The 23,172-nt window shown below is 49.5% G+C and overlaps 1 protein-coding gene across 4 annotated transcripts; it reads right to left on the bottom strand.

Annotated features, from left to right (window-relative positions):
• Positions 1–10,480: 10,480 nt before the first annotated feature.
• On the bottom strand, positions 10,481–21,902 carry CHMP7 (charged multivesicular body protein 7). Of its 4 annotated transcripts, none has more exons than XM_055083189.1 (11): positions 21,540–21,902; positions 19,604–19,775; positions 18,260–18,319; positions 15,229–15,414; positions 14,959–15,092; positions 14,052–14,100; positions 13,700–13,819; positions 13,310–13,408; positions 13,038–13,098; positions 12,362–12,541; positions 10,481–10,648 (listed from the first exon to the last, which is right to left on the bottom strand). In XM_055083189.1, exons 1-11 carry the CDS (start codon positions 21,836–21,838, stop codon positions 10,575–10,577), a joined length of 1,434 nt encoding a protein of 477 aa, XP_054939164.1. In that variant the 5' UTR covers positions 21,839–21,902; the 3' UTR covers positions 10,481–10,574. The 4 variants fall into 4 exon arrangements, with proteins under 4 accessions (XP_054939164.1, XP_028341734.1, XP_054939165.1 ...); XM_055083190.1 differs by lacking the exon at positions 10,481–10,648 and adding an exon at positions 11,227–12,134; XM_028485933.2 differs by lacking the exon at positions 18,260–18,319.
• Positions 21,903–23,172: the final 1,270 nt, after the last annotated feature.

Below are 23,172 nucleotides of genomic sequence, written 5' to 3'. Positions count from 1 at the left end.
CCCCAAATTTTCCTCTACTCTTTCTCCTGCAAATACGATTCCCTCTCCTCTCCAGGACTCCTGGTAGAATCTCCTAAAGGCGCTCAAACTCTAGGAGAACAGAATTCAGGAAGGTCAGTGACTAGCAGGCAACAGCTGCCCAGGCTTTGAAAGACCAACCTCCCTGAGGCCAAGGAGCACAAAAGCGCTTGCAGCTTCCTGGAGAGGCAGAAGCCAGGAGGTGTTACAGGAAGAGAAGCACAGTGCTTGGCACCTGGTGGGCATTAAATAATCATTTGTTGAATGAATGCATGAATGAATGAGTAAAAAGATCTCCCAGTACCTGATGTTCCCTGAGGTGGGACATCACGTGAGCGGACTTCCAAGCGACTTGGTATGGTTTTACAAAAGCAGGTAGATGGGAAAGACATAGCTGGGCTCAAAACATGGTCACTGTGCCTGAGAAACACTGTGCAGTGAATGATCGCGCTCGTGGCTGAGGCTGCGAGCCGGCTGGGCGCTGGTCTGGAAACCAGCAGAGGCCTCTGGGGTTTCAGTCCAGGTGGATTAAAAAGGAATAAAAGCGCCCCATGCGAGGAGGTGATCAAAGCCACCCAACTACTTAAAGCTAGAGATAGAGGGGGAGTGTCCCCATTCATGCAGTTACACAGAATAAAGCTACATTTGACCACCCCGAGGAGCTATCTATGGCTTCTTCCAGAAGGTAAAAGACCAAAGATGTTACCTTGTGAAGAATTCCTTGGGCAAGCCACCTGCTAGCCAACTGGGTCAACGGTAACCCCAATAACGACATGGCTCTTAGCTGCCAAGAAAAAACCTGGTTCTTAACTGGGTGTCCTGGGGCAGGGGTGGGGGTAAGCACAGAAACACCAGGCAAGGATGAGTGAGCTCAAAGAAAGAGGAAAAACCACCCACAAAAGAACTTTACAAACCAAAACTCTACTACATGAAAAAAAAAAAAAAAAAAAACCCAAGAAAACAAAAGAACTACTAATGCTAAGAAAAGACTTGTCAGTCAAATGCAAGAGATGGGCCTTCGTAGAGCCAGATTCGGACAAACCAATTTACTATTGGACATGTTTGATAAAGTCAGGGAAATCTGAATACAGGCTGGGTACTAGACGATATGAAGGACTGTTCTTATTTTTCCGGTGTGTTTATTGTTACTGTAGTTATGTTTTTCATCTGTTTTTTCATACTAAAGTGTGTATGGATGAAATGGTATGATGTCTTAGATTTGCTTTAAAATATGTTGGGGAGGGGAGAAGTGAGGAATTACAGGTGAAACAAGATTGGCAAAATGCTGATCATTATTGAAACTGGGTGATAGGTACACTATTCTCCTCATTATTGTGTATGGTTGAAATCTGCCATAATAAAACATTTATTTTTCTCAAGCCAAACTGAAGCCAACAGTAAAAAGATGGGCAGGGGGTGGTATTCAATGCATAGCTAGAACATCTTCAAATTGTTGAAAGGGAAAAGAGAGAGATAAGGAAGAATTTTAGAATTTGTTAGAAAAATGTATAGTTAAATCCATATGCTAAAAATTTGAAGGTAACCGCTGAAAGACTAGAAATATAATCTGTAGCTTTCAAATCGTCACAGGAAAATAATAATAATATAAAAACTCTATCCAACATAAAGTACAAACAAAGAAAAAGAGGTAAAGGATAGCAAAAGAAAAATTGTGTCTCTTTGCCTTAATAAAGATATAAAGCAAAAAAAGAAAAGGAAAAAAAGACAGGAAAAATGTATAATATTTTTTAAAGGACAATCACATGATCCCGCCCAGCCCACCCTTACAAGTGAATTTGCAATAGATTGCAGATGATCTGTCCTAAGAGAACTGGGTGAAAATTAAGAATTTCTAATGAAAATCTAGACTCTTATTTGCTTAATTCTTTAAAATGTCTTTACATAATTTATTAGTCAATATTTGATTATGAGGATCTTAGTGTTCATTTTTAATCTAATGTGTATCAGCAAAACCCTGCAGAGGGGCACAGACACAGAGAGGTATAGAAAAGCATGTGACGGTCTATCCAGATACAAGCACTACGTGAAACAAAACAAAACACAAACTCTGCTTTACACATCTCTTAGGACATCCCACACAGTCGCCCACCGGCAAGAGAGGAGAGTTCCACAATGAACTCAGAAGGTCCCTGGATGGACCTGTCTGGAGGACAACAAGGCCTACATAAGGGTCTGAGAGCTAACACGTGTTGAATTGGCTTACTCTGTACCAGGCACCCTCTATGCCCTCTGCATAATTTAACTCATTGCTCACAACCGTGCTATGTGGTGGTACAATTGTCATCCTCATTTTACAGATGAAGACATTAAAGTAGAGAGGTTAAGTGACTTGCTCAAGCTCAAACAGCTAAATAACGGCAGAGCCAGTTCAACCTTTCCTCCCCTTCCAGAGCCCAGCTCAAAGACCCAAGTAGGGAGGGGGTCAGGCCACAGCAGGGCAGATGCCTGATTTGTGTTTGAGATTGAGGTTTCATAAGACAATGGCTCAGCCACCTGCGGGAAGTGGCCCTGATTCCAGAGGAGGCAGTCTGGAGAACCCCACCTTCATGATACCCTTCATTTATGTAGCACTTGATACTTTCAAAAAGCATTTACAAAGTTCCCATTTCTTTGCAACACCTCCCTTTGAGGCAGGCTAAACAGAAATAATTATTCCATCGGATCTTTCCTTACACCACACCTCCCTGCAGTGATGGAGCCAGAACTCAGACCTCCCGTCTCCTGCCTGCACTGGGTCACGCTGGCCCATCCCTGCACACACAGAAAGCCAGCTCTCAGTTGTCCCCAGTGAGAATGAGGGTGGCTCCAAACATCCACCCACCGCAGTGACAGCAAACATGCATCTCTGCCCGTGAAACAACAGAAAAGCCAGACTGAGGACATATACGACTGTATTTTGTACAGAATGAGTAAATGCCTCCATGAACACATAAGAAGGAAGCAAGTCCTTAGTAATTTATTAAAATAGCCAGAAAAGATAGGCGTTCCATCCCAAACTCTCCCTCCTCCCATTAGCCTAGCATAGCATAGTGGTCATCAGGGCAAGTATTGGGGTCAGACTATCCGTTCGAACACTGGTTTGACTACTTGTTAGCTGTGTGACTCTGAGCAAATTGGTTAACCATCTATCTGTTTTAGTTTCTTCATCTGTGAAATGGGGATAAGAGCTCTGGCCTCACTGAGGCCTCAAAGATGAATTAATCCATAATGAGGTAACCCACGTAAAGCATCTAGCACAGTATAAGGCTGGTGGAGATGGGACCTCCTGCATACAGGTGAGGCATTCTAGGAACTCCAGCTCCAAAAGAACCAGATCAAAGGCTCTCCTGATCTCCTCTAGCCACGGACCCCAGGGTCCAGGGCCACAAAATCACAGGTCCTGCTGCCGGCCTTAGGTGGTGACCTTTCTCTACCACCCAACACAATTTGTAGACAAAATCAGAAAGGGCCACTCCATCCTGTTTGCCCAACCCCTACCCTATGAGGGGAAGGAAGGATGTCACAATGTTAATCAAGTGACCGTGGGTCCTGGCTGAGCATGGGCCCCCACTGTCCACACACAGCCTGGCTCCGAGGGCCCTCAGCCTGCTACCACTATGACCACCATTGAGCAGGCTACTGCACAGATGCAGCTGAGGCTGGGGGTGCATCTTTGAACCCAGATAGGGAGCTCTGTACTGTTAGGCTGGGCTCTGCCCTATGCCAGCTGCTCCATTTGCCAGGGATGAAGGATAGGAAAACTGAAGTGTCACCTTTAGTCACCGCAACGGCCACCAAAGCAGCCCTGGGGGTCACATGCTGCTGGTAGTTGAAGGGGCTGGTCTGCTGAGGCACAAGTGCAGGATAAAGGTGGTGGAGCACATGATGCCAAAGGCCACTCAGATGTCACATTAAGTCCCCGAAGGGCTAGTAGCCAGCTGCCTGGGTTGCCGCTTTCCAAGGCATCACCAGCAGAGCCACCAGGAGGTCCAAGACGACCTTTTGTGCACGCTGGCGGCAAAAGTGCAAGACGCCAGCACACACCAGGACGTTTCTCAGCAGTGTACAGGTGAGAAATCAGAGGAGCCCCGCACTGACGCCAACGCGTAGCGGGCCTGCCTCACCCGTGCTCTGCCCTCTTCTGGACCAGGGCCTTGGTCACCTCTGGTGCCGCCGTGAAGACCTCCTGGCTGGGAGTTCTGGAGGCTTCCGAGCAGGGCCGAGATTTGGAACAAAGGCCAGGTCGTGAGGCCAGGACGGAGGCATGAGACTTCTCCCTTAAAATCAACCAAATGAACCCCCGGCTTCCTGCGGGGTCCTTCTCCCTGCGCTGAAGAGGTGCCCCTGGCAGGATCCCGCTGTTGGAGGAGGTCCTTGCACAGCTCAAAGAATAGGACGTCCTGGATTTTACCCGGTGAAGGGAACAGGGAGGTCTTGGTCCGTGGTTCCCGGACTCCTCCCAACGTTGCGGAAGACGCCAGTACGGGCCCAGTAAGGGCCCAGAGTCTGCGCCAGGGACCGACGTGGGGACATGAAAGGCCTGGGCACAAGAAACAGCTGGAGAAGGAAGCGTTATGTGGGACAGGCAGGGCTCGACCGGGGGCGCAAGGATCCGATAAGAGCGGACTTTCCGTCTTGCTCGGTCGTCTTCCCCCGAGGACCCGACTCCGGAGACCCGACTCCGGAGACTTTTCCGACCGATGGTTCCCCGCGCCTGGCATCCAGCGTTCGCAGCAAAACGAGACACACGCCCCGCTCCAGAGCCCCGCGGCCGGGTACCCACACGCCCACTTCCTCTGGAGCGCAGGAGTCGCTCGCATCTCCTTCCCCGGTGGTCCGGTGACGCAGAGCTGCGCTCCGCTCCTGCGCCGAGGCTGCGTCGCAGAGGAAGCGCCAGTAGGGACGGGATAGGCTCTCCCAGAGGGCTAACTGCGCGCGCTCCTGGCCCCTCCGCGACCCCTCCCCGAGTCACCGCCCCTTCCCGAGTCACCGCCCCTTTCCCGCCTCCCCAAGTGCCCGCGCCCTACCAGCCTCACGGGCACCCCACCGAGCAGAGACTGGACAAGAGCGACTCTGAACATAACTCCGACTTTGGAGGCTTTTTTTCTAGAAGGATCACCTCTTCCCACCATGGCTCCTCGCTGGACTCTGGAGGACCAGAAGAAATGTTCTCTTGCTATAGCGGTGTTTTGAGACGAGGGAGGGGCCTGCGGGAGCCTGACGCCAGAGAACCCCGTATGCAGTATCAGTGACAGAGAATCAGAACAGGGCGCTAAGGAATCTCACCTCTTCCCCCGTCATCCTCTCATTAATGCCCAGGACGATGCCTGCAGCTCGCTTCTAATCCTGGAAACTGGTAAAGACAGCTGAGATTTGGGTCCATTCTATAAAGGGCCCCACCCCCAGAAGCTCTATTTGGTGCTCCTGGTAAACAAAAACAAAAACAAATTCAGTTCTGGTTTCTGGAAGTTTCTCTTCCAGTCCGCTCCTACAATCAAAGGGAATTATTCATATGAAACTTGCAGAAAAGCTGCAGTTTTCAAGAAACAACATGGTATGTGTGTGCGCTTCATAAATCTGGTAGGATGATCAGAATCACAGCCAACTCTTGCCCTAATTGGGACTAGAGCAGAAAAAGAGGAAAGGAAAAGAAGAATGCAAAAATTAGATTCACCCAGCTAAAGCCTCTCTCCATCATTAAAAGGGGTTCTTTACCCAACTGCACTGTGTAGGGATGTGGGGAGTTTTCCCCACACCATCAAGCAATTCTTGGACACCTGCTGGGTGTCCTACAATTCAACTCCGTGCTAATAGTATCTACTGGGAGATAGCATCAGATCCCAGAGGTTAAGGGCTCAGTCCCACAAGAATGACCTCGCCTACCCAGCTTCAGATGCCAATCACAAGTCCAGGTTGTTACCTATGCTTCTGACAGGCTGGCTATAAATCAGAGATTACCACACCCCCTCTTTGGGTTCAATTAATTTGCTAGGGCAGCTCACAGAACTCAGGAAACCTGCTCTGGTTTATTACAAAAGGCTATTAAAGAATATGAATCAACAGCCAGATGGAGAGATACATAAGGTGAGGTCTCAAACAAAGGCGCTTCTACCCTTGTGGAATTTGGGGCCCCATGTGGTGGCATGTGAAAGCATTTTGGTTACCCAACCTGGAAGCTCTCTGAATCTTTTTGAGATTTTATGGAGGCTTCATTACCTAGGCAGTATTGATTAGATCATTGGCCACTGCTGATTGAACTCAACCTCTAGCCCCTCTCCCTTCTCTGGGGGTTGGGGCAGGGGTGGGGGAGACTGAATGTTCCAACCTCTTATCACGTGGTTGGTCACCTCATTAACATAAACTCAGGTATGGCTGAAAGAAGTTTTTGTAAACATCAAGACATCTTTTTTGTTCTCATCGCTTAGGAAATTCCAAGGGCTTTAGGAGCTCTGTGCCAGAAACAGGGACAAAGACCACATATATATTTCTTATTATAAATCACAATCACAGTCATCCACTGGTAACCCTGGACAAATTATTTACCGTTTCTAAGCCTCTGTTAACTCATTTGTGAAGTAACAGTACCTGTCTCATTGGGAAGATTAAATACATTCAAAGATCTTAGCACAGCCAGAGAGTCATGGAGATGCACTGTCCAGGGCGCCCTTCAAGGATTTGCTGCCCAGCTGCAGGGAGTGCGGTCAACAGCCTCCCAGACAGCTGTCAGCTCCTTCTAGGCTGCCCCAGCTGCAGAGAGCCACCAAGCTGAGGTCAGGCCCTTGCCAGGAGTATCTGATGACTGAGGGAGAAGAGTAGGGATGGATAATGGCCTAGCTGTTTCTGCTTGATACGGGACATTCATGGACAATACTTGCTCTAGAATTTTCCACCGGTGTGACCAAGAGTTTAGGGGCCTGCCCTGTAGATTGACCTCCTCTCCCTAATTGTGCTTCTTCCCCTTTTCCTTCACAGGTGGTGACCCTGATACCCCAAACTCTGTCTTCAGGCCTGCTTCTGAAGAGCCCAACCTGTAGTGTCCAGCAGACAGTAAGCACCCAATAAACGTTAGCCACTGTTCATTTTTTAAAATTATTGCATTAAAATAGGAACCAAAGTCCAAAATTGGGCATTCTCTTCCCAACCCATCCAACCCCTGCTCCACAAATTCCTAGTGCTATACTAATCCTTCATTGTGCTAATACCTTGGAATTACCCTTAGCTATAGACTGAACGTTTGTGTCTTCCCCAAATTCATATGTTGAAATCCTAACCCCCAATGTAATGGTATTAGGAGGTAAGGCCTTTGGGGGGCAGTAATCAGGCCGTCAGGGTGGAGCCCTCATGAATGGGATTAGTGCCCTTATAAAGGAGATGCCAGACAGCTCCCTTCCCCGATTTCCATCATGTGAGGATATGAGAAGGGGGCCATTTGCAACCCAGAAGAGGGATGGCCTTCACCAGAACCAGACCATGCTGGCACTCTGTTATCCGACTTCCAGCCTCCAGAACTATAAGAAATAAATTGCTGTTGCTTGTAAGTCACTCAGTCTATGGCATTTTGTTATAGCAGCCTGCACTGACTAAGATACCCTTCCTCTGACTTTAAGTTCCTGAAAGGCAGGGCCCCAAACTAAAGCTTCCTTCTTTCCTCCTCTGATTTGTTAGCTCACATGTAATAGGCACATCACTTGAGTTTGTGTTTCGTTTTTAAAATTTATTTATTTATTTATTTGGTTGTGCCGGTCTTAGTTGCAGCAGGCGGGCTCCTTAGTTGCGGCTCCCCGGCTCCTTAGCTGTGGCATGTGAACTCTCAGTTGCAGCATGCATGTGGGATCTAATTCCCTGACCAGGGATCGAACCCAGGCCCCCTGCATTGGGAGCTAGGAGTCTTAACCACTGCACCACCAGGCAAGTCCCTTGAGTTTGTTAATTTTTAACTTTCCTGGGTCGAGAACTGCAGCATGGTATTTTTGTGTGGCTGAATTCTCTTCCAACATGTATAATCTAAATACATTTCTATTATTATCCTAGGCGAGCCCAATAAGCAGGCCTACACTCATTACACTGTGCAGAGGGATGGGAATCCACTAGCTGAGGTTTGAGCCGCCCTGCAGTTCACGACATGCTTTTGTGGGTACCTTGGGGGTATCATGTCACCTAATCACAGCACTGGTTATCTCACAAGGGCCCTAAGTCTGGCTCCTTCAGGAAATGCAAGGCAGCCCAGAGCTGTAAATTTTTTCTGCACAGTTGATGTGCCTCCTATAAAATACCAGTCAAGAAAGATTACCATTATGGTGCATATCAGCAAAGGAACAGTGTGAAGACTGTCCTGGTTTCCCTAAAAACTGGAAACTGGCCAGCCAGTTAGGAGGTGGTTTTCTACCCACAGAAGTCTGTGTAATCACAGCACTGACAGCCAGAGGGAGCTGAGCTGCCAGCTCGAAGCACTGACACACCCGACTACCACCCACCCACCACCGACCATGGGAAGTATTGTACTTTGGAGTTATGTGGCTTTTGAGAGCCTGCCTTAAGAGGAGCCTGGTGTGCTGAGAGACTACCAACCCGGAAGACAGCAGTCCTAAGTTCCCCTATGACCTCTGTGCCTTGGGCAAGTCACCAAAGCTTCCGTGTCTTCATCTGTGAAACGGAGGCTTTGCCACCAGTTGCTGAGACTCCTTCCAGCTCTCACGCTCAGGTGTCTATTGTTTCTGTGCAGGAGGAGAAAAGGAACCACACTTTCCCCAAAGAGTAGCTGCAACTTGAGTAAAATGAGACGTTGGCAGAGAAAACAGTGAAATACTTCAAAAGAAAAGAGAGTTGCCAAACTCCTCCGTCAACCCCAAAGCCAGGCTGCTTTTGGATTCCTGTGTGTCAGCAGCTCTGTCAGTGGCCTCGTCCTTCTAAACAGCTTTGGTAGCTCTCTCTCTTTTCCGATGACATTGCCAGCAGATTGAACCAGGAATATCCTGACCTCTTCCCAGGGTCTGCTCAACCTTGGACACTCTCTCTGCCCTTTGGGCAGGCAGTGATAATCAGCAGTTTCACCCTTCCTGGGCCCTCTCACAACAGGGTGCCCGACCTCGGAGCCCACGCAGCCACAGGGCTCTGGCTAAGAGCCGCTTTCTGGGAGGCCCAGCAGACTCTGAGGCTGAGACCTTCCCCTTCCTCCCACCCCCACCTGCCCTCCACACACCACATTCGTGTCCCCAGCTGGCAGGGACTGCGGACTCTCCAGCCACCTTTCCAGGCGTGGCTTTGCTGTGGCACTGCCCTGACTCCCGTCACGAGGCAGCAAGGATTCAAGAGAAGGGAGAAGCAGACTGCTCAGAAGGACCCTAAGACCATCAGAATTTCCGGATCACCTTGTCTGTCTGCGTCTCTTTATGAATGAGAAATGAGAGGCCCCGTGTTTCCAAAGCCACCGGTTAGTGGCAGAGTTGAGAACTGGAACCAAGTTTCCTGATCCACATCAGGACCAGTCCCTACCTGATTAGCTACATTTTCTCTCCCTACTTGATCTCAGTGGAATTAAGGATATATGATATTCTAAAACTTGTAGATTGCTTGACAAGATTTTAAAAACCCAAGGAAATATTCAAGGGAAGTGAGAGCTTGGCCGTCGTCTCTTCAATGAAGCCTTCCCTGAGCCCTTAACTTGAAATAGTTGTTCCCTGAATGTCCTTGCTGTGTATCTGGACCCCATAGGGAACTTCACTCCCAATAGGACAGCATCTGAACCTGATTCATCTGGGCCTGATCTCTCTCCACATAGAAGAAAACTCACCAGCTCCCTTATTAAACCGAGTCAACTCCTTCAAAAGGAGAGAATCCTGAGGCCAGACCCAGGCCCCCCACGGGAACCCAATGCCAGAAATGCAGCCGCCACCAGGCGGTGGCTCCTTGTCTTCCCTCTGATCCAAGCCCAGGCTCAACGTCTTCTCTTAATTTCCTGTTGCACAGCAAAGAACCAGGATGAAACATTGAAGCAAGGAGTCCTTATCAGCTCAGGTCAGCGAGAGTAACAGGAGAGCAGGTAAGAGGCTCCAAGTCCAGGCACTTACACTTTTGGGGGCGGAGAGGGTTCCCTACTACATCCCCCTCCCCATGCCGCACCCCCCACCCCACCCCACCCCCGCCGCCCATCTTCACTCTGTTCTGTTCAAACCTTCTCTGCCCCTGACTCCTCCAGACGCCTTTTCCTGGTTGGTTCACCTGCTAACGTACCAAGTGCCGCGGCAGATCTCCTAGCCTGTTCTAGCTCTGCTGGCAGGCTCAAAACCCGTCTCCCGCCATGGATGGCAAACCCCACGCGTGAAACAGGCGCTGAGTAAATACCGGTGCCAGACTAAAATATGGTACGATCACACGGGCCGAGGAAAGTGGGTCATGTAGAGGGAAGAGGGAAAGGAAAAGAGTAAGGAAAATGATGACACATTCTTAAACAAAAGAGGCCATTTAATGACAGCATCGGTGTGAGAGCGATCAGGTAGGCTGCTTTCCCAGCAGCTAGGGACTCCCGCTAGGAAGCCAGTCAGCCTTCTCCTGTGGCATCAGTGAAAGAACCCGTGTGTGTAGCTGGAGGTGAGGGTGGGGATGCAGGAAGGAACGAGGCACTTTATACAACCTAAAAAAGAGACGAGGACGAGGCGCTCAGGCTTTTTCTTTTAATTATTTACCAGATTAAAAAAAGAAAAAATAGTGATTGTTTCTCTTCACCCCCAACATTTCAGTTTCCCAAGGCCGAGTGGGAGAGAAACTTGTTGAACAGTGATTTGTGCTCCTGGCCTGGAGCAAATTCCTCCCCTCTGTTCTCCGTCGCCCTAAGCAGGAGGGGCAGGGCCGAGGGCCAGGCAGGCATCTGGGACCGCGCAGCACAGTGGCAGTGTGGCTGGTGTCTTTCCTTCTCCCTGCTGCCAGCGCACTCAGGCCCTCTCCTGCCTGTCTCCCTCCGCCATCCTCCCCCATTGGTCAAAGGAAGTAGAAGGACGGGCCTCCAGGACGCGGGGCCGGGCACAGAGCAGGACCGGGGAAGCACACAGCAGACGCGGCCGAGGCCACTGTCTTCTGCTTCTATTGCACATCCTGGCTCAGATCCCCTGCCCCGCGTGGGCGTGGTGGGCTACAACGTAATACGCTTCTAAAATTCAAACCACCTGCTGTTGTCTGCCAGGCTCAAGAAGGGGAGGCGTGCTGTTGTGTGGCTTCTTCTGATTTATGTATTTAAGTGATATTTAATTTATTCACCACGGGGGCAAGGCAAAGATGATGCCTTTTTAAGAAAGCATATGGGGTTTGGACACCCGGGGCCCTGCAGTCACCTGGGCTTCTCCTCGTCAAGTTCAAAAGACCAAGGGTAACCATTTCTCCAGTCAGCAGATCTTCTTTTGCATGAGATGGAAGAGGCGGCAGTGGCCACCAACCCCACAAGCCCCCTCTCCAACTGTCACGACTCTGAGCCACTCAGGGGTTACCTCTCTTTCTGAACACCTGGAGAATCTGAACCCCAGGGGAGAACCTTTCACACCGTGTGTTTCTCCATAACGTGGCAGCTGTTGGATTCTCCTTCTTCTCGCTACCAATGGAAACACAGTGGGGCTGGGAAGAGGTGTGTAACGGACCTACTGACCGAATAAACTCCTCTAAACACAGCGAGGGTGGGGGACGAGGACAGATTTTGATTTGGCAAAGCTGCCCGAATCTTTCGCCTTCGCTGGCTGGAACAAAGCTGGTGGGGGAAGACAAACCTAACTGAGCCCGTGGCAGGAGCTGCAGGCTATGAGAGACGACGGGGCAAACACAGAACTGTATAAACTGTGGCACTATAAAGATGAGAAGGCAGGGCCATGAGCCCAGCTGGCAGCACGCCTCAGGAGCACGCTTCCAGAAATTCTATCTGTCCCGTAGTAAGCGGTAGCATCCAGATACATCAGAGTGGTTGTCCTTCCTCCTCTTTCCAACACATTCCGAGAGTTTCTCGTTTAAATAACTATGTACACACACGCAAGCCTGGTCTCTCTTAGACACGAGGGTCCTTCACTTGAGGGTCCTACAATGGCTTTATAGAGTCGGTTCCAATTGTCTTTTTGGAGATTTACTGCTTGGGACCAAACCTGCAAGGAGAAGAAATGACTGAACTCTATACCAGGTAGATCTTTCAGATGAAAGCACCCCAGTGTTTAAGGGACCAAGTCTGAATAATGAGCCCACAACTCCCTCACCCGACTTCGGTGCCCTGGCAGACTGGGCAATGGGGCTGGGACATGTTAACCTCGAGCCTCGCTACTGTCAGCCAGAGGACCACAAGCCCACCAGCAGCCCTGGAAGTACAGCTCCGTACCTCCCTCTGATAAGGACAGTTTCTCAAGTTCAGCTTCAAGTTCAGCGTCCGAGATCCTAGGGTTAGGCACACTGTTGGTATGAAACGTCTCCTGGGGGTTGTCGGGCAGATCTGAGGGTTCTTTGGTGGTGTCCTGAAGGAGGATGTCCAATTCCTTCTCCAGTTCCTCACTGTCAAAGTCTGGAAAGAAAAGACGACATAAGGACACATAAAGTCCAGGGAGGAAACGCATTAATGAGTCAAGGATTGAGGACTGCAAACCCAGCTCGGCTTTACAAAAAGATGCCCAGGCCTCCTTGAAGGTTTATTAAAAAAAATCGTGTGAGTTGGGAGGCAGAGGACACCTTCAAGCAGATATCCTTTTTCCATACACAGAGCTAAGTCATCAAGGAGGTGTATTTTGCTAACACCGTGGAATGGGCCCTGCTTCTCCTTGCCCTTGAAGAGGCCTAGGGAGTAAGGGACGCTGGAGCACCAAGGGGTCGTCAGCACAGCCTATCAAGGAGGAAATGCCAATTCCTTCTCCTTACTCCTGTGGAGAAGCCCCAGAGAGAGGGGAGGGTGGGCCAGCCCTGCCTGCACCAAAAACTGCAGATCCACAGCCAAACCTATCGCAGCACAAGGACCTGAAGTCATCTTAGAGAGGAAAGAAGATGGAATCACCATGTCAACTCACCTAAGCCATTGGTTACCCCACCAGCCAGAGTCTGAGAAACTTCGTCCTGGGTGTCACACAGCTGCAAGAGAAGAGCACAACGACTTGAACTCTGAATGGGCTTTGGGTCTCAGTGTTCAGGGTCACAAAGTAATGCTGCCCCACTGGAGAATCAAGGAAAGCGTCCTCAAGTTCACGAGGTAAACAGTTTGGGAAAGAAGGAAGTACGACAAAGTCACTTCTGTCGTCAGGAACTGCCTTGTGTAGGTGTGTCCTCCCAGCCCCTCCTGTACCTCTTGGATCTGATCCACAAGGCTCTCTGCCTTCTCCACTGTCACATCCTTCATGGAGAGTTTCAGTGCTCCTACCCCGGCCTGATACGCATTGAAAACCTAAAGAGAAAGCAAAGTTATCAGTGCAGATAAAGAACACTGGGCAAAATACAGACAATATTGTTTCATCTCCAAAAGAAAGCTTTGTGTTTTTTTTTTCCCCACCCATGCATGATTCACCCCATGTCCACTGAGGCCAAAACTGCCCAACGGGAGAGGCAAAGGCAGTCGCAAGCATATCCTGAAAGAACCCAGGCAGGCCTCCTCCAAACAGCAAAGCCGCAGCGGAGGGGATGCGCGGTGGACACCGCAGAGACCAGCCAAGCGCTGGGGCAGAGGGGCAGTGGCTACCATCTGATCTGTCTGCGAGGCATAGATCCGGTCCAGGATGCCTTGAACAGTGTCCAGCTTGGCATGCAGGGCTTCGATGCGCTTCTCCGTCCGCTGCTTGGCCTTGAGAGACCTCAGGGCCTGGGGGGACGGGGTGTGGAGACACGGTCATGGTCAGGGTTGGACCGGGCAGGCGAAAGGGCTAGAGGAAGAGAGCCCTTCCCAGATGATAAGACCACCCCAGGTTTGTAAAACAAGCTGTGGCGTCTGGGCCACGCGCAGACTATTCCCCTCAAGGAGGTCGCTCCCTGAACTGGGGCTCCTCTCGCTGTGGGCACAGGTACACAGCTGTGGGGGGAGACAGAGAACTCACCAGCTGCTTCTTTCCTGCTCGGCATGCCCGGCGGGCTTCTTCTTTATACCTACGAACAAAGGGACAGCTCAAGGTGACGAGGCCAGAGGATGCGGGTGGCAGGGTCCTGAAGTGTCCCCAAGAGTAGCACTTTTAGTGAAGGTACTTTCAAATCTGAAGATCAAATTCCTTCCAGTCAATGGCCAGAAAAACGATGCCCAACAGCCCACCGCCAAACCCCTGCAGCAAGCTGAGATGCGGGCTGGGCGGGTCTGCCCGTGGGAAAGGCAAAGGACCAAGGAAAAGCTGTTTCAACCCACAGCGGGGGCGGGGCGGGCGGGGGGTGTGCAAACATGCTGACGAGGCACCCTGAAGACAAATTCCCATCCTGGGAGCCAGGAGGTAGGGAATGACTTCCTAACCCCACCAATGACGCTGGCCTTCCCGCAACATGGGGTTTATCCCACTGTAAGAGGGCGTGAACAAGCACATTCTAATTCCATGTCTACAACCCCTACTTTTTGGAGAAGTGGTAATGTGCCTTTAGCAGGGACGCCTTGCATAGTCATTGGAGGGGAAGAGCAGAGGTCCCTCAGCAAGACCCCTGGAAGGCAGAGACCTGTCTCGTTCACTACTGTATCCCCAAGCCCCCAAGACAAGGCCTAGCTCAATAAACACTGGTTAAATGGATACTGGCACGGAAGAGCATAAACATAGTGTTAAAAGCTGTACTCTTTGGGTGAGGAATTCATTTTTTTCTCCTTCGTGATAGTCTGTGCTTTCCATGATGGCTGCACTGAACAGTCAGTACTTTCACAATTAGTAGAAAAAATAATAATAATAATAACCTTTTCTTTTTAAGCGCCCACGGACACCAGCTCTAAGGGCCAGGGTGGAGGTCAGGGGTGCTCAGCTCAGGGGGAGTTACCTCTCTGCTTCCTGGGATAAGGACTCCACCTTGCACGACAGCAGCTGTTCGCTCTGCATCAGCTGGTAAACCCCGACATCTACGTCGTTGACAGGAGAGACCTTGGCATGTGGGCCCCGGGCAAACTTCACAATCTGAGGGACAGGGACAAATTACTGCTGCCCCGACCCCAAATGCTGAGAAATCACCAGGCAGGGACGCTGGCGGGCACGTCAGTACACACTGAACAAGTCCTCGGTGAGTCAGGGAAGGAACAGCGAGTTTCCATACCTTCTCCCCATTCTGCTCGAGGACAGTGACTCGCTTCTCTTTCTGCAGCTGCAGCAACACCAAGCAGAAGGTCCTCTCATCCAGACAGGAGCCCGCACAGAGTGTGCTCAGCTCCGACAGGGCCACCACGGGGTGGGAGAAGAGAGGGGAGTTCTGATACAGACGATACACCTCCTCAGCCTTCTCCTGCAGGGAAAGTGAAAGGTGCTCGCGGGCCCTGATCGCTGCCCACGGAACCCGGAGAGCCCGGACCCCGTGCTTCAGATCCACGATCACACAAGGCAAGAGCAGGGGAGCACCGACCCTGTCTTCAGCTTTGGAAAAGGGAAAAGGAGATGCTTGAGATTGTACAGGAGATAACTGGATATAAAAATCTGAAGCTCGAAGGAGATGCCAGGACAGGAGATATATTCATCTGAAAGTCCTCAGCATATAGAAGGTAATTAAAATCGCAAGTATAAATGAGTTACCCAAGAAAATGCAGAGTAGCAAAATAGCAAAGTAATAAGCTGAAGGAAGACCAACGTTCAAAACGTTCAGGAGATGAAGGAACTCATAAAAGCGATCCAGAAACTGCCTGGGGAGAACCTGCACTGTAGTGACAACAAAGTCAAGGTAACGGAAAATTTTAAGGAGTGAGTGGTCAACAGTATCCAAGGCAGCAGAAGAGTCTAATAAGACAGAAACTAGAGCCTAGAGCTTTCATTAGATCTGACTCTGCTGTCAGATAAAAACATTTACTACAAAGCTACTGTAATAAGAACGGTGTGCTGTCCACACACACATACATTAATGATACACAACAATAACAAATGATGTTAAGACAACTGGCTACTCATTTAGAAGAAAACAGTTTTTCTCTACCACATATACAAAAATACATACCGAATTATTAAAACTTAAATTGAGAAAATGAAAGTATAAAATACTTTGAAGAAAATATTTAAAAAATCTGATAACCTTGAAGTAGAGGATGCTTTCCTAAGCAAGAGCAGAAATTCAAGAGCCATAAAGGAAAATTTGAGAACTCTGACTGTGGAAATATAAAAACGTTTATATAGTAAAAGACATCATAAATAAAAATGAAAAGCAAATAAGACACTGGGAAACAATATTAACATCCCTAATACTAAATATATTATATATCTACCTATCCCTAATGAAGAACCCCTACAAATTAATATAAAAGACAAAGAATCCAAAATAACAACAGGCAAAGGATATAAAGAGGCAATTCACAGAAAGGAATATGTAAATGGCCAGTAGACAGGTGAAAAGATGCTCAAATCACAAATAGGAAGTATCATTTTTGTTCATCAAATTGGCAAAATTTGAAAGATTGCTGTTATCCAGTGCTGGCAAGGATGTGAAGAGACTGAACACTTTAATGCGATCTTCATGAAAGTGTAAATTTATACAAACTTTTGAAAAGTAATTTGGCAATTTCTGTTAAAATTTAAAATGTACATATGCATTTCTAGAAATCAATTCCATAAAAATAATAGTAGAAGTACATACATGTAGGCACGAGGTTGTCAAAGAAGTATCTTTTTGTAGTAGGGAGAAATTGGAATGACTCAGATATCCATTTGGTAACTATTGCGTAAACTGTGGCGTAGATCTATATTGTGTAGGGGCCTGGAAAGATGCTCATGATATACTAAGGTGAAAAATTTAAAAAAAGGAGGTTGCAGACCAATAGGTGAAAGCAGATTCCATTTCTGGAAAAAAAATGGAGTGTATGTATATACATATGTATGTAAGTGTATATTCATTTATTTACTTAACTAATATTTACTGACTCTCTACTATGTACCAGGCACTGTTCCCAGAGCCCATGGAACTTCTCCTTCTGGAAGGTGAGACAGCTTATATAGTAGATAAGTAAACAAGTAAATAAGATTTCCAGGAAGTATTAAATGCCAACAAGAAGATACAGTGGAAAGTAATATAATAGGCTCAATAAGAAAAGATGTGTGTGTTTTTACAGACACAAGCAGGAAGGGAATGGACCCAAAGAGATGGAAATGGGATGAATAGAAAGGAAACTTTAATTTCTTTCTTTAAATTTTTAAATAGCAAAATCTATGGGCAATTTTTACTTTTTGGTATTTTTTTCAAATAAAATTAAAAGTTGCTGGCTGCTTTCCGTGTTTAGACTTGGGAAAATCAATCTACTTGAATAGAAAGGAAACTTTAATTTCTTTCTTTAAATTTTTAAATAGCAAAATCTATGGGCAATTTTTACTTTTTGGTATTTTTTTCAAATAAAATTAAAAGTTGCTGGCTGCTTTCTGTGTTTAGACTTGGGAAAATCAATTTACTGCAGAAACAGGCTTTTTTGTTTTATAAAAATATCCAGATAAGACCCTTTATTTTCATGCATGAAAACAAGTCTCTAACCCAGGAGAAAACCATATCTTTGAAGTCACCATATATTTGATAGCAGATGTCACCAAAAGAGAATAAGTGTTCTATTTAGTGATGTAAGCTGGGTACAGATTTAACAGTCCATGCCCCTGAAAAGCTAAATTTATTTTTCTACCTAAATAGGATTAGACTACTTTGCTGTCAAAAATTATTGTTGGTTCTTAGAAGATCTATGTAATTCCACTCCCACCCCCATCTCTGCATTTGCTCTCAAAAGACTGAGTCCAAAATCACATCTGTGGGGATAAATGGATCTACCTCTCTTTGCTCCAGACTGGAGAACACCGGAGGTAAAAGACCGCCAAGGAGGGATGGAGCTGGCCCAGAACCACCTAAAACACCCCACGGTTTCTGTGGGGTCTTGGCTGAGCCCCGGAGGTCCTGGAGGTCAGGGCCCTGGGCGGGGAGGGGGTGCAGCGCAAAGGGGGAGAGGTGTTCCCCTGAAGAAAATGCATGCTGCTCAGTCAAAACTCCCGGGGGACAGAGAGAGCTGGTAGATTTTGGAGACCTGCTCCCCAGGCCGAAGGGTGGTGCTGGGGGGTGTCTGTGGAGGTGAGGAGAAACTGGAGCTTCTCATGGGGCGGGGGCGGGGGATTCCGACCTGCATCCGGCAGTGTGGAAGCCTCCAGGGCTCTGCAAGGGAACTGAGGTTGGGCTTGGTCTGTGAGTTTCAAAAATAACCACTGTCACCGAGTCTACTTCTGCCACCTGGTGTTCAGTCAACTTTATAAACACACACACGCACACACTTAAGGTTACTATAACCTCGCCCACAGCAATCGGGTGAAATGATGGGGGTGAAGCAGGTCTGCCCTGGGTTAAAGGGTGTGTGGAGGTGAGGACGTGGGGACAACAAAGCTTGGCCGAGAGGGAGAGACAGAGCGGTGACTAGGAGGGGCCCCAGGTCCCACAAGGAGGCATCGTGAGATGGGAAAACCAGAGTGGGTTTAGAGGCTGAAGAAGGAGAGCACCGACAGAGAGGGGAAAGGAATATACAGATCTGGAGGGTCACAGATGCCACAAAGGGTAGGGACAGACTCGAGAGCACACGTGGAACACAGGAAGGACACTTCATCCTCTGAGCTTGGGGAGAAAGCAGGGCTCAGAGGAGGTCAAACTGGAGGTGGGAGGACAGACAGCTGAATTCTACCTTCTCAGTGCTAAGGGGATTCTACCTTCTCAGTGCAGTGACTGCAGAGAATGCAGGGCATGTGGTGGGGCCGGGGAGGGGACAAGAACACTGGGCTGCAGAGTGGCTCCCAGGGCCCTCCTAAAGCTGGGGACCTTGAAAGGGGCCCCAGGCTTGGCGATACAACGACTCTCTCTGGCAGGGATGGTGGACCATGGGGCTGATCTAAGGTGGCTGATTTGCTGGTGTGGCCCGAAAGCTGCAGAGGCGCCCGAGGGTGTCGATAAGGGAAGCAGTCAAGCATCAGCTGCATGCTCTGGGCTGCGGACGGAAGGCAGGCCAGGAGGAGCCGACTGACCAGGAGAGCATGAAGGGACCAAGGGCTTGGTGGCTTCTTTGATGGAGGTAAGTAAGTACAAAAGAAGGCCATCTGAGCCCAGTTCACTGATTTAGAGGAAGGCAAAGCTGAAAGTCTAAGGTCCTCGGAAAGAAGTTTTTGTACATAAACTACAGGAGGCAAAGCATTGTCTAAACTTTAGTTTATCATTAATCCCTACAAATACAGAAAAGAATCAACTGTGTGTTAACTGACAATTCCTAGACAGAGGCTCACCCTTGAAATGTACAGATCCAACTAACAGCTAAATACTACAAAGTACAGCGAAAGGGAGGTTAGATAAACTCAGTTATCAGCTCTGTCACTGTGTAAAAAAGATCCGTTCTTTTTCTAACGATTCACCCAAGCAACCCAAGGAACGTGGAGGGTCCTGCCATCACTCCAGATGACACCCAGACCTCTTGCTTCTGAGCACCCACCTTAAGAAGCTCCAAGGCCACGAGCACCTCCTCGGCAGGAACCTTATTATCCCCGAGCATATTGGAAAGAGTCCACTTGAGGGGCTTCAGCAGGAAGACCCCGACTCCCCAGGAGATCCAGCTGCTGTCTACACTGGCCATGAAGTCTGACTCCCGCTGCAGCTCCCCTCGACTGCAGACAAAGAAAGAAACAGACACATAGTAGGCTTCCGGCAATGTCCCCGCCTCCCTCCTTACCCCCAAAGAGGAATCTGATCCTCATCATAAACACCATTTACCAGGCACCTACTCCGTGCCAGCTACTGGGAGCAGTACTGTTTATGCTCCAGCTCTAAGCCTCACAATTTTCTGCAAGAAAAAACTGAGGGACTGAGAAGATGACAGAGGCCAAAGCTAAACTATAATGTGGCTCCAAAATGCAAGCTCTCCACTAAGACTACAGAGAGGAACAGGAGGCGACACAGCCTATGTTGAGACTTCCCGTTACAAAGGGAGCTCAAAACAATAAAATGAAAACAACAATAATGGATTAATGTCAAGAGCAAGACATGAGGAAGAATACAAAGACGTTCAGAGAAAGGGTTTTCTGCTGTTCCTAAGCTGGGGTGGAGATAAGACATAAGCCTTTCATGGTGCTAGAGTTAAGTAGCTCAATTTACTGAATGCTTCCCATGGGCCAGTCACTATGCTAAGGGCTACATAAGGAGTATCTCTTCAAATACTCACAATAAACCTAAGTACAATTATCATCACATTTTATAACTGGTCAGACTGAGGCTTATGGAGGGGCATATAATTTTTCCTCTGTCACATAATTTAGCACGTGGCGGAGCCAAGATTTGCACCCAGGCCATCTGGCCCTCATGCAAAGCTGTTAACTACTCTGCTATGCTGCTTCTATGGAAAAATAACTCCCTGAGAAATTCTTCAGGTCCCAGACCCCATCAAGCCCCAAGGGGCATCAGTGGACTGCCAGCAGTCAGGAGAAGAGAAATCGAGGTACTAAAAGGTCTCTGGGTGGGAAGTGGCAGAGGATGGTCCTGTTGTAGTAAGGAAGCCCAGACTCTTCCTGCCCCTCACTGACTTTTTCAGCTACTGTCTCCCCACGTTGGGCATGAACTGAAACTGTCCACAGTACACCTTCCTAGAAGGTGAAGTTCCAGAAATGGCTTGCCCCATCAATGTCAGCCAAGGGAAGGGGGCTGGGGAGAAGGGAGATCTCTTAATCAGGAAGAGCAGAGAGCTAAAAGCAACATATCAAAGTTGACTTTCGTCTTCAGTCACGGAGGGAGTCACTGTGCTAGCGAGGCTGCTCTGGGTATGACATATACAACGTGAAGTGCAAATGCTTTAGAATCAGAAGACCCAGGGTCCAGCCCCGGCGTGGCCTCTATCCAGCTGTGTAACCCCCAGCAAGTCGCTCGATCTCTCTGTGGCTCAGCTTCCTCTTCTGTCTGCTGAGGATAATTCTGTCACCTCACCCACAGGACTGCTGAGGGAGCCAGATGGTGTATGCATTAATACCTGCACGCTGCGAAGTGCAGTACGTCTGTTTGATGTGCATGCTACCCCTTAGTTCAATAAATCCTCTCACAGACCTTCTGTTCCGGGGTTATTCAAATGTGGAAGCCCCTATGAAATAACTACATAACGGGATTCCAGTCCAGACAAATCACTGTCACCTCCGCCAGGCTGGCTTCTGCTCTTACCGTCTGGATCTCATCTAATCAGGCTATCCTGGCCCCTCAATCTCCCCCCATACCCCGCCTCCCTCTCCCTCCAAACACCCCTAACCCGGCCTCCTTCTTCACCCAGTGAGCAAACACAGACGGCTCCTGGAGGCCAGACCCCGGGCTGGGCGCGGTGCGCTCCGGCGATCGAACTGGGTCCCTGCCCGCGGGGAGCCGCCCCGCCCCCGGAACGGGCCCGCCCTCACCGCAGCAGGTCCTGCAGCACGGTGGCCAGCCCCAGCGGGACGCTGCCCTTACGCTGAAAGGCCTCCTGCAAGTCCCGCAGACGCAGGCGCACCACCCCCTGGCGGCGGCTGTGGCTCAGCACCAACGGCGCCCAGAAGCCCATCTTGCTGTCCCAGTCGGTGCTGTTCACTTCGCGACTCCTTTTGAAAGCGGAGAACAGGAAGGACATGCGCTCCTCATCCTCCTCCCACTCGGGGGGCAGTAGGCCCGCCGGGTCTCCCCCGGCCGGGGTCTCGGCCTCCCGCTCCGGGGACCACATTGGCACCCCAGCCCAGCCGAGGCTCCAAACACAGCCCTGGCCCTGGTCCCCTTCCGCCCTGGTTCCTTCCCGGCTTCCGTTACTGGGCCACCTCCTCCTCTGTCATTACGTCACCGCCGCGTGAAATAAGTCCCGTGCCTCCTCACAGCGCATGCGTTTCTCTACCGGCTTGCGCCAGGAGGCGGGATGATGATCCTATTTTCCGAGAAAGTCAGGGCGCTTGCGCCGACCCCTCCTCCCGCAGCCTTTGTGCGGAAAGGAGGACGTAGCGCTTGCGCGGCGGGTAAGTGCGTGTCGCGACCCCTCGATAATCGTGGAGTTTGGCATAGTGTTGTAGAGAGGCAAACGTTTATGCTCAGACTTGCGGTGGTTTCAGGTAGTAGGACTGGAGAGTCCCGCTAAGGGGCGCCAGAGGCACCAGGATCGCCCGCGTGGATCACCGTTTAGTGCTCCTCGGACCAGGCGTTCTTACTTCGGACATTTAATTTAAACTTTCAAGTTAGCTTCCGTTTACGGTAATAACAGCGGATAAACGAAACTGTTGGTCACTCAAGCTCTGTGACAGTGTATACGCCGAATTTCAGGGATATATAAGCTTCTACTTGCTCCCCACCTTCTGGAGTGTCCCTGTTTCCTTCTCAGAATCAATATCCTATGGATCCCTTAAGATCCAGCTCAATTCTGATCGTCCGTGAGGGACTTACCTGGCGGTCCAGTGGTTAAGACTCCGGGATTCCACTGCAGGGGGCATGGGTTCCATCCCTGGTGAGGGAACTAAGATCCCACATACCACGCGGCGCCCCCCCCAACCCCCTATCTTCCTTGGAACCGTTTCCGACTGTCCTGATGATCTCTTTTCTGGACTGAACAATTTAGCATTTACTAGTCTGTGTCCTGATAGTTAAGAAATGGCTTAAATATCTACCACGCATACTGGTTCCGTAGAAATATTTCATAAACTGAAAGGTAACTTGACCCTTGCCCTTCTAATATCTTAGGATCTTGTTCGAGTCTCACAAAAACGTCTCATAAGCAAGAAACACGTCCAGTGTGTTAAGAATAAATTGGTTTTCTTTTTAACTGAACCATTTAAAAGGCGAAAGGAGGCCTCCGCACGCATACTGGCCCTCGGTACGGGGCGGCGAGGCTGCGCGCTCTTCTCGGAGCCGCTCGCTGCAGGAGCGAGTCCAGTGCCCCGGCCCAAGCCCGCGAAGCCGCCGCCGCCCCTGCCCTGCCGCCGCCGCCGCCTCGGGACCAGCTGTATGATTAGGCCACAGTCTTCAATGAGTAGACATATTCCTCAGATCTGTGGTGTTCTTGGTAACACGTTTATG

This window comes from Physeter macrocephalus, unplaced genomic scaffold (genome assembly GCF_002837175.3).
Source record: "Physeter macrocephalus isolate SW-GA unplaced genomic scaffold, ASM283717v5 random_707, whole genome shotgun sequence".
In the NCBI taxonomy this organism is placed as follows: domain Eukaryota; kingdom Metazoa; phylum Chordata; class Mammalia; order Artiodactyla; family Physeteridae; genus Physeter; species Physeter macrocephalus.
The sequence above is the reverse complement of the archived record's forward strand: the minus strand, read 5'-3'. Positions and strand labels throughout refer to the sequence as shown.